We start from the raw sequence: 12,184 nt of genomic DNA, 5'->3' as shown, positions 1-12,184 counted from the left end.
AGAGACCAGCATGGTAAGGATCCTCAAGATTTCAGGGTTGTTTTGTTTTTTTTTTTTTAACATTATGTTTGTTGTATTGCATTAGTATTAATTTTGTTAACTATTTTCCAAATAAAATTATTTTTAATTTATGGACTAAAACAACATTTCCATATTATAGTGTAATAAAAAAAGATGATTGCTCATGAAATGCAAATCTATGCTCTACTTGCTGTTCCTTTCAAATACACAAGTTATCATATAAATTTTTTTATTTCTTTTTTACTGTACTTTATAAGTTAATTTGGGTATTGTAGTCAAAATAGATATATTGTAGCTGAAGATAAAAAAGAATTTTTGATTTTATGTGTAAGAAAAATGATATGATGACTGAATTTAGGATCTGTTCAGTGGAAAAAGGACTAAGTTTGTACTTTTTGGCATGAAAGAGCAGGACGAAGATTGATGAATGTCACACAGACAGAGACAGATTTAGAAGGGATAGAAGGAAAAATTCTGTAACAATTAAAACTGGGCAATATAGAAAAGGTTTCTGGGTTGCTGTGGGGTTTTTTTGAGAGACAATTGTAATTAAGTTACTTGCCTAGGTTCACACAGCTAGTACATGTTAAATGTCTGAGATTGGATTTGAACTCAAGTCCTCCTGACTTGGACACTATACCATCCAGCTGTCCTGAAAGGGTTATTTGGGAAGGGAGTTACTTATAAAATACATTATTTACTTGGCTATCCATGGGTGTTACTTTCCAACTCTTAAAATTTTGTGATTTCCCCCTAATTACCATGCCATACAATAACAATTAATCCTGTCATTAAAAGTACATGATTAACTCATGTGAGTTTTATTTGATTACATCACTAAACTATGTTTAAGGATAATAAGTTTTAATAGTTTGTTATTCAAATAGCATTGTTTACTTACAACTGGGGAAAAAAAAGGAGAGAACTCTCATTAGTTGCCCTCCAATTAAGGGGAGAACAACACATCTTTCTCTCACCTTAATTATTCTGTTGGCCTGTGCATTGGACCCTATCCCAAATCACCTAATAGACTTCTCTCTCACAACCTGCCCCCTCTACAAAAAAAAAAATCAAACTGCTTTTCTATTTGTAGTTTCAAGCTAAATTGAATCCTCGTACTTCTTTGAATCTCAATTTAGGACTGAACTCCATCCAGCTGAGACTCTTCTAATTAATGTCTTGAAAAGCTCTATGTTTAGGGTCATGGGTTAAAGTGATTACAAAAACTTCTAGCCAATATGAAATATTTCAAAACAACTTATTCAAAAAGCAGAGGAAAAAAATGAATGTGTCTTTGTAAAGGCTCAAGGTATATAGATAAAGGCAAAATACAAGGAGGTTTTAAAAAGAAATTGATTTTCAAAAGAAGGAAACAGAATTAATTCCTTTACATTTTAAAGTCAGAATGATATGTTTTTCTTAATAATACATTCCAGCCTCTGGAGCCACAACAACATCTATGACAATAATGTAATAAAACAATAGGAGTAATGACATCCTCGAGTAGTCACTGCTCCTCCCTGGGTCTCAGTTCCCTCATCTGTAAAATGAGGGAGTTACCCTGCATGATTTCTAAGGACTGTGATTCCAAGTCCAGGATCTGTGATTCTAAGAAAAAATGCAAAACTGCGTTGACTAATTTAACAAATAGTTATTAGATGCCTGTGGTGTGAAAGAACTATGCTAGGAATTACAAAGGTTAAAAATGAAACAACTCTCTTAAAGGAATTTATAATCTATAACATGATGGGGGAGTAAAGATCATGAGTATACAGATAAAAGTAATAAAAGGTAATAAAAAGTAATAAAATAAATAAAAGTGATGGAGGCAAAGGAGAGAACCAAAGTATCATAGGAAAACTGGAGGAAGGAAAAGAAATCTTCTGCAGCAGGAATTAGGGAAGCCTTCACAAAGTATGTGGCATCTGAGTGGAATAATGGAGGAGGGCAGAGCTAGAATTTTCAGAACTCCAAATTGTCTAACAATTAGAGTCTACTGAATAAATAAATGAGCAAGGAGCAATATTTCATCTCTTGACAAGCAAGTGAATAAAATCTATAAAGTATAACAAAACCATAAGAATACAAAGAAATTTCCATGAATTAAAATTCTGATTCCTATAAGAAAGTGCTATATTAATTAAAAGTTTCTATTTCCTCTCTTGGAAACTATTCAACTTTGCAAATAGAATTAAAGATCTGTATTATTTAGAAATTTTGGTAGAAAAAAAATGAAATAAAAATTTACCTGTGCAATGTCCAAGATGTCTTATATCAATCTGTTCCTGTTTCACACATGATGCTTCTCTAACAAAGCATGGGTTGTTGTAGGAACTCCCATCAGAAGCACATACAGGATTAAAACTGTATCCACTGCAGTCTATGTTACACACACACCTATTGAAAAATATACAAACTTAGTCATGCCTTAAAACAGGAAACCATAAAATTATTTGGAAGATATTTGGAAACATATATTTGTATATATATGTATATACATACATACATATAGATATGTAGATATATAGATATATACGATGTATTGATTTTTTTGTTGATTCCCCCCTTCCCTTTTTTTCCTTAAAAAAACACTGTTACAAGGGATGGATATCTTGAAGAACAAAGGGACAGATATGGGGAAATTTAGGCAATTTTAAAAGATATCAAAGATATATTTTTTTAAAAAAATAGACATTTATAGAACAAAACATACACAAGGTACAAAACAAATATATTCAAAGTCCACAAGAACTGGAAACAATGTAGTGATCAAAAAAAGTCTAAGTCAAAGACATGATAATATAAATGAAAATGCTAAATAATGTTGCTAAATACTGAGTAATCATAATGACTACTCCTAGAGATCTGGGAAGAGATCAAGAAATACATCCCCTTCCTTTCAGTAGAGATTAGAGGAGTTGAATGTTGCATGCACTGTCAGAAGTGTTTATTCCATTAATTGGTTGTGCTTTACCTTTTTTTTTTTTTTATTGTAAAGGAAAAGTTGCTGATGTGGGAGGATGAGTATGAGGGATATCTAGAAATGAACATGATGGAAAAGGCATGATAGAATAAAACATATTGAGAGAGAGACAGAGACAGAGAAAAAGTGAGAAAGAGACAGACAGACAGACAGACACAGAGAGAGATACAGAGAGAGAGAGACACAGAGAGAGAGAGAGACACAGGGGAAGAGAGAGAGAGAGAGAGAGAGACAGAGACAGAGACAGAGAGAGACAGAGACAGAGAGAGACAGAGAAACAGAGAGAGACAGACAGAGAAACAGAGAGAGAGAGAGAGAGAGAGAGAGAGAGAGAGAGAGAGAGAGAGAGAGAGAGAGAGAGAGAAAGTCAGAGATAGAGAGACACAGAGTCCTCAGAGAAAATAGCTTTTAGAAATACATGGGTTAATGTCTTATTTGTGCCTAAGATTTTATTCTCTGAATCTATTTGCGCCTCTGTACATATTTAACCACATTAGAGCCTGGGAAATGAAAAACAAAAGCAGGAATAATTTTGCATTGATGTTTAATATTTGAAACTATAGATATCTTGAGTTAAATGTGTTGCTTCTGGCTGACAGCTATGCTTGGGTTATCATCTCTTTACTAACTGTGCTTTATAAGCAAAAGTAGGTAAGATAGAGAGGGAAAATGATTGAATTTGGACTTGGGAAATGTGTGTGACTCTTGGCTCTGTCCTTTGCTACTTGCAGGACCTTCAGCAACTCATTTAATCTCTATGTATCTTTGGCAGTTTTTTCCATGAAGTTATTGATCTCATTCGGAGATATACTTGAGACTGTCATGTGTATAGACTCCATTTCTAATAATGTGATTAGAGACAGGCCCCTGTGGGCTGGGTTCTTAAAAACTTCTGCTAAATCAGAACAATAAGAAATATGCTTATCTTTATTGTTGAGAAACAGTTATCAGCACCACTTGACATAATGAATTCAAAGGAAACATGAAAAAAAGAGCTAATCATAAATTCTGGATAATCAAATCTGAGATTTTGATACTGAGGATATAGAAACTGATCTCATCAGCACCCAATTCATGAAGAATTAGGTAAAAGGAAAAAGAATTGCAGAATTAAGTTTGCTATATAGTTGTGGTGGATCTCCATATCTTCAAAAGGATACTAGATTTTTTAATTAGAGGATCCAAGTTCAAATTCAGCTACCCAAATGATTTTGAATAAATTTCTTTAGGTCTCACTTTTCTCACTTATAAAATGAGCAGGTTGCCTTTCTAGCTCTAAATTCTATGATCCTATATACCTAATTCACAAGAAAAGAAACAGACAGCAATAGTACTCTCTCATGATTTTTCTTTTTTTATTCTTTCCTATTCTATCTTTCTGGTATAAATTACCATCTCCTCAGTGAACCTAAAAGTTTCAGTTTCAACCCAATCTCATAGCCATGACCTATTTATGAAAGTGAAATTTCTAGTTCAAGAAATGTACAGCACTAGGATTTTTACCAAATGTCATTTTAAAATTAGTATAATAATTAAAGTTTTTTGGTTTTGGCTAATTGACACCATTCCCCCTGCCTAGTTCATCTGAGATATTTATTTTATTAAGTAAAATATCTCAACAAATATTTTTGTGTTACAACTCAGAAAATAAAATCATTTTTTATGCAGAAGTCTCACTCCAATCATTCAGATTGAACTATGTTAATATCCCACTAGGACTGACACAGAAATAGTCACTTAGCAGCAGAATAAAATGTGAATTTAAAGACACAGAAGAATGTACTGCCAAATGTCTATACTAATGAAAATTATGTTTCAAAATTTCATTAAAAAGGAAAAGGAAGGTGAAGCAGATGGGTGATACTATTAATAAGAAAAATACAAAGAAAGGAAACAAACCATTAAAATTGAAGAACAATATGAAAATAGGGCTAAACAAACATGTGGAACATTTAATAAAACATTAATGGGAGGCAGGGGGGAAGAACCCCTTGCTACTATGTTAATGAGTATGCTGGGAATTTTTATGGGAAACAGCATTCTTTCCTAGAGAGGAATTAATGAGTGACTCCAGGTACATATATATGCAGATGACTTTCTATAAATATGGTACTCTCTCTACATAAATTGTCTTTAAAAGTCCAGAGTTGGTCCTTAATCCTATTATCCCTGATCACACCTTATTTAGAAATTCTATTTTAGATGTTTTTATACCAATAAACTTCTTTTGTAATTCTAACAGGAGAAGAGGATATCTTCAATTTAAACCAATAGAGGAACTGAACTCTTTACAGAGTTGTGCCTTCGAAAAGACCCTACTCTGCTGCAAAAATCTTCATGGATTCTCAACTATAGCAACTATCCATGTAAAAATTACTTGCCAATATTCTTATTTTTCACCCTGGAGCTATTGAATATAAAGCACTGTGGAAACAGCAATAAAAAGCTGTTGTTTCAAATTAAAAAAACAATAACACTATTTTTTAAAAGTTCATTGTAGATTCAGGTAGTGGTACAGTGGATAGAGGCACACCTGAACACACACACACACACACACACACACACACACACACACCACTCAGTGAAAACACCTTTTAGGAATAAATAGGTTATTATCTCATTTGTGCCTAAGATTTTCTTCTCTGAGTACATGTGTATACCTGTATATATTTATGGGCTTGATCCCTGGAAGACCAGATTTTAAATCCTGTCTAAGACAAATTGTTAGTGACTCTGTGATTTTAGGCAATACACTTAACTTCTGAATGCTGACTTTTTCTGATCTATAAAATGAAGTGGCTGGATTTTAGAGGTTTCTTCCTCCTCTCTGTGTATGAAACACTGATTGATAATACACTTAAAATTGCTACGTGACCTTACATGAACCACTATTCCTTATAAATTATTAATCTGTATTAAATTGGCACATAAAATTGAGAAGATTGTTATTTGTTCTGTTATAATCATTCATAATAATTAGTACACATAAATAATAATTATTATTTATAACCATTCAAAATTAATTTTTAGTGGAGAGAGAGAATTGGTTTCCAACTCCCTCCCCAGATCAGTTGCTCTAATGACAGAAAAAAAAAAAAAGAGGAAGATAATAAAGGTAATGAGATATTAACATGCAAACACAGGGCCAAGACATGCTTATGCTGTTATCTCTTAATAAAGTCAGAAGAAATTTTCATGATGGAATTGGAAGGAGAGGTTGCCATTGGTTGATAGAAATCTGGGACATGGTTATAGCAGGCTTTAAAAAGCTATGTTGCTAACCCTGAAGAGGAAGTCCAGTCAGTGAGAGCATGGAATGTGGACCCCTCTAAAGGAGGATGGAGTTGGGACAGGGGAGAAAGTTCTCTCTCCTTTTTTCTCCAGCAGTCACAGCATCTGGGAGCAATACTTTTTATTCATCAGAGTCCCAAAACTCAGCAGAAATAAAAAGGGCAGAAAGTAAATCAATAGAAGGAACTTTATGAATATATCTAGAATTACTGGGATAATCTTTTGTAGCTACTATTATTATTATGTAGTTTGTTTTGGTTGACTGTTAAAATTAATCACATTAGTTGGTGCTCTGTGGGCCCACACTCCTAATATACTAGAACTTGCTAGAGATCTTCCCCCTGAGATCCCAACCAGAAATCCAAGGGCTATATTAAGGATTTTCTTCAACTACATTGTAGAGTCTTTGCCCAGGTTATATTGGGGTGCTTTGTGTATCTCACTACCAAGTAAAGGAATTATCATATCTAACACTTTCTGTCATGGATACCCTAATATTTCAGGAATCTAGGAAAGAAAAATTAATTCTTTCCATGCCCTAAAGAGGCTACTACATGAAAAATTCATTTTTCAAAGTTAAGAATAACAAAGTTGAATTTTATTTTTAAAATCTCTGTTCCTGGTTATCTTTATGAACAATTGTAGGATGCTCTAGAGGAATGATTCTGGTAAGTAAAGCTTTTCTTGGTGAGATACAAAACATGTCTATAAAAACCATCTAAGCATGTCTATGAATCCTCAGCATCTAAATAATAGGTAACGGATCAGTGGTTTTTATCAGCAGCATAGGGAGCCACTGATCTGAGAATTCTCTATGCCAACACAGATTGCAATGCCTCTAGGACTTGGTAGATAAATCTTAGGAAGCTGCCAGAAGTACACAGAGATTAAATGATTTGTCCAGGGTCACACAATGAGTCACTGTTAGAGAGAGGATTTGTATCCAGGTCTTGATTCCAGTCCCAGAAATCAACATACTAGGACAACATTGCCTCTGTATCTATAAAATAAATAAACACAAATCAATTATTTAGAGCATTCCTCAATTTAAACTGATTTCCTCTGCCTCTCTCCACTTTCTTCCTTTTGTCCTGATTTTAACGCAATTTTTAAGGCTAGAGGATAAATCTAATTTCTCAAAATGTTCTAAAATTCCCAAATGTTGGTTGTTAAACTTTGAAATATATCTACCAGGACTGCTTTTTGATGAAATGACTAGTATTTTGCTACAGGACAGACAATGAAATGAGAAAGCACTACCACAAATAGCTTTTTTGTCTATTTATACTTACAATCACACCAGAAAATATTTCTGCAGATTTTTTTTTACATAAAACAAAATTATATTTCAAACATCAAAATTTGCTAAAAGTAGAAAATATACAACTCTATTAATTTTAATGTGATTGTAAATTTAATTTGAATGGCATAACTCAAACTCTGTGGGCTTGTTATTATACCTGCTGAGGCAGGAGTTTGTTATCTTTGTTCTAATGCAATAATCCAGATAGAAAGAGTACCTGTCCTGCTGCCATCATAATTGTTCCCCATGCTTTATTAATTGAAGGCTAACTGTGCATTAATCTGACAATGAAATTTAAATAAGAAGATGTGAATTCTAGCTTATTAAACAAAAAACAATGAATTAGGAGAAATATAAGCAAAATAGTAGATATACAAATAAATATATAAAGTACACATAAAATATTAATAATGAGGTAGTGATATTTCCCAAAATCTAATAAAGATTTTTTTAATAAATATTTTTTTCTTTGTCTTTCTCTTAAAAACAAGATAATTCATTTTTTTCAGTTAACTCACCCAACATTTTCTGCATCTTCATCACACTCAGCTTTGTATTTGCAGGGTCCACACTTGGAATGCTTCCTGTGAACTTCTGCCCCTGACCCTTCTTCCTCTGTTTAAAGAGAAAAAATTGAATCTTCAAACAAAAATCTCCTTCTTTCATATTATACTTCATCAGCTCTTTCCAGTGCTTAATGTCTCCAAAATCCTATCCAAATTCTACAAAACACCTTCCTCTTCTTCCCTTCTTTGCCTCACTTCAATTTTAATTCTACAGATGTCAGTATTCTGTACAATGCATTCTTTGAAAGGTAAAAATGAAGTGTTATTATCCGTCTAATCCTGTTAGCCAGGTATACATTGGAGCAATGATAATAGTTGCAAAGACATTCATTGAACAGTTTTATCTAATGTTCATATTATTGCCCATCATTACAAAACTGGGATGGCTAGATAGTGCAGTGGATGGAACACTGGACTGGGAATCAGGAAAACTCCTGTCCCTGAGTTCAAATCCACCTTGCACATTTCCTAGCTATGTGACCCTGGCCAAGTCACTTCATCCTGTTTCCCTCAGTTTCTTCATATGTAAAATGAGCTACAGAAGGAAATGACAAATCAGTCCAATATTCTTGCAAAGAAAATCCCAAATGGAGGTCATGAATGAACATGAGTGCAATTAGAACCACTGAACTACTGTAGGCCCTCTCTCCCTTTCTTTCCCCCATTGCATATCCTAAATCTAAAGCAAATGAAGGACTTTAGTTCTGGGCCAATGTGAGGTCAATCAGATTGCTCTCCAAATAGTTTGAAGGGGGCATCTCTGGTCTGATAAACAAGTTCTAGGACCCTAAATCCCTTCAAGGATTCTGGGCTACACAGAAGAATCCTAAAGGATGGTCTGTTTTGTATAATGGAAAGAACACTGGATATTCAGAAAGGAGGTCTGAATTCAGATATTTTCTCTGACACATATTAAATGTGTGACCTAAGACAAATCCCTTAATTTCTCTGTGTTTCTGTTCCCTCTCCTATAAAAAGAAATAAGAATACTCACACTACCTCCCACATGGATTTGCTGTGAAGAAAGTGCTTTGTAAACTTTAATAAATGAGAGTTCCTAGAATAATTTCATAAAGTAGAAGTCTACCAAGTAGGTCAGAAGTACCAGAGAGTGCATAGATGAAGGAAAAGCCTGAAATCAAACTACTTACTGGGGGATCTTTTGAAAACCAGTTTAAATTTGGAGATATGTCAAATTCAGAGGAAAGTATACATTAATGAATATACTAAAATTTCTACTTCATTCTATAAAGGTGTCTAGGGCCTAGACTTGTATTGTGGTAAGGGTATTAAATCAATCGTAAAATGACAAAATCTTAGAATTTTGGATTTGGAAGGAATTCCATTGTTCTGGAATTCTATTGATAACATCCGTGATGGACAGTCATCTGAACACTTTCAGGTCCTCTTTTGAATTAGATTTAATTCTTAGGAAGATCTTCCTTATATTATGCTAAAAATCTGCTTTAGTTCCTTAGTTTTAATTTTGTTCCTTGGTACAACACAGGATACATTTTGCTGTTTTCTCTGTTGATTTTTCAAATATTTAAAGAAAGCGATCTCATTTTCCAACCTACCCCAAACAAGTAAATTCTTTCTTTTTCAGTCTAAATATCCCTTCAACTTATCCTCCTAGTGTCACATGATTTACAAACTCCTTGCCAATCTGATTACAATTCTACTGAAAATGTAGCAATTGGAACTGAACACAAACATGGTCTGACCAGTAAAGAGCATGTCAGAAATTTTTACCTCCCTTGTCCTGGACACTACATATCAGTGAAGGCTGGGTTTTGGTGGTGAGGGAGAGAGTTGGATAGCAATCACATCACAATATTGACTCAAACTAGTTTTGCAATTAATTGAAACTCTTAGGCCTTCTTTATATGAACTGTGGTTAAGCAAGGAGCTCCCTATATGTTATAATTGTGCAGTTGATTTCTTTTTAAAAAGGAAATGCAAAATTTTAAATTTTCATCTTGTTCTGTTCCTTTCCATTGTCCTTTGGTTTACCCTCACCCTTAATTCATCAAAGGCTGTAGAATTCTACAATATTATAATTACAGAATATCTCTCTACTGAGTCCTAGCTTCTCTCCTGAACTAGAACAGTCCTAGATGACTAACTGCCTAATGGGCATTTTTACAAGGATGATGATCTCCATCTCAATTTCTCCAAAATAGAACTATTATATTTCCCTATATACCACCTCCTTTTTTGTTCCAGACTTATTACTTCACTAGGATGTGGAAACTCTCCCCTACCTCCCATTCCTACTGATGTAAATTGGCAATTTTCCTCTAAAATATAATCTCAAAGTTGCTTAGAACACGGAGAGCTTAATTGATGTGCAAATGGTCACTGAAAAACTCAATCCTCAATGGATCTTTGATTTCATTCATTTGACATTCTTACTAGCAATTCAGCTCACAACCCATCTTCTCTGATCCTCCAGTGAGACTCTTGGTCAAGAGTTCCTATAAACTGATCATCGTGTTCACTCAATGTGATAAAGGCCTTCCTCTCTTTCTCTTCACATCACAGGAGTACCAGTTAATCATTCTAGTAGCCCATGGTTACCAGGATAGTTTGTTCATCCTTCATTCTTGAAGAGGACCAGTGGGTGGTGACTTGACTTACAAGTGAATTGTATTTAACTGAGGTAGAGCTGTGCAAAGTCATCAGCCCCACTCTCTCATAGAAATCCAGTATACGTGAGAAGGATTTTAACTCATGTTTAACTAACTTTAAGGCTTTATTCACTCCATCCACTCATTTCCTTTAATTTTACTATATTTAAACTTAGGAAGAAAAAATCCTCTTCCAGTTGTTCAGGTGTTCTAATCTTTTGCCATTAAGGTTTCATAGTTTTCTTCATAAATATCTTATGGAGCACTTAATAGATAAATACTCAAGTGATTCATTTCATTAACTTTTGTACAAAAGAAATTTTTTTTCCCCTGGATTATCTTCCTAGTAGTTTCTTAAAATTGGCATGTTGAATATGATTGATTCTTGTGTCTTTAATTTATTTTCTCGTGGCTTTTGTTGATTTCCTTGGATTGCCAAAAGCATATATTCATGTCTTTTGGTTAAGATGTGCACTCCTGGGAATAAAACTCCCTGTAAAATGGAGATCTGCAATTATATTACAACTTAGTCTTACTTCTTTGGAGTACTGAGAGATTAAGTGACTTCCTAGGTCAACCAACCTATATATGTTAGAGGTCTTCCTGACCCTGAGGACAGTGTTTTTTCCATTATATCAAGCTATTATACTATACTATATACAAGCTAGTATACATTCTATAGTGATTTTTTCATTTCTTGCTAGTCGATGCTTTTCATTCTAAAATATACATTTTTTCATAACAAATTTTTTATGTTAAACAAAAATGGCTAATGTGGGTATCTTTGTTTTGTCTTGATTTGAAGACAGGGAATGTCTTTTGCTTTTTTTTTTTAATTTTTGTACTTAGCACTATGCCTGCATATATCAGATGCTTAATAAATATTGATTTTTTTGATAGATTGATTTGAGTGGAATGCCTCTAATATTAATACATTGCAAATAATGTTTAGTCTTTATTTGGCTATTATTTCTTGTCACCTCTCTAATTCTATTCTTTTTTAAGGTACTAGTTTCTAAAAATCATAAATTTTTATTAAATGGTTTTCAGTATCTATTGATAAGATCATATTATTTTTGGTATTTTTGTTGATAAAATTGGTTATATTAATTTTTTTACTAAATAATATTGAATTATTCTTTAATTTCTGGCCATATCTTACGTGGTCATTATTAAGACAGTATAGTACAATGGAAAGAATACTGAGAATCAGGAGAAATCATGAAACAAATTTGACTTCTGAAACTAGCTGTATGACTTTAGGCAAGTCATTCATTAACCAGCTAAGTAGTGTGGTGAATAAACCACTAGTCCTAGAATAAGGAAGACCTGAGTTCAAATATGAGCTTAGTCATCTACTAGTTATGTGATCATGGGCAGGTTACTTAAC

At 33.5% G+C, this 12,184-nt stretch overlaps 1 protein-coding gene across 1 annotated transcript in view; it reads right to left on the bottom strand.

Annotated features, from left to right (window-relative positions):
• Positions 1–12,184, bottom strand: part of TMEFF1 (transmembrane protein with EGF like and two follistatin like domains 1) — a 140,736-nt gene that overhangs the window by 41,315 nt on the left and 87,237 nt on the right. The window contains exons 5-6 of the mRNA XM_051995535.1: positions 8,117–8,213; positions 2,270–2,418 (exon numbers count right to left, since the gene is read on the bottom strand). Coding sequence (XP_051851495.1) covers positions 2,270–2,418; positions 8,117–8,213 — 246 coding nt within the window. The remainder of the gene's footprint in view (positions 1–2,269; positions 2,419–8,116; positions 8,214–12,184) is intronic.

Source organism: Antechinus flavipes, chromosome 1, assembly GCF_016432865.1.
Source record: "Antechinus flavipes isolate AdamAnt ecotype Samford, QLD, Australia chromosome 1, AdamAnt_v2, whole genome shotgun sequence".
Classification (NCBI taxonomy): Eukaryota; Metazoa; Chordata; class Mammalia; order Dasyuromorphia; family Dasyuridae; genus Antechinus; species Antechinus flavipes.
This window is presented reverse-complemented; position numbering and strand designations above follow the sequence as displayed.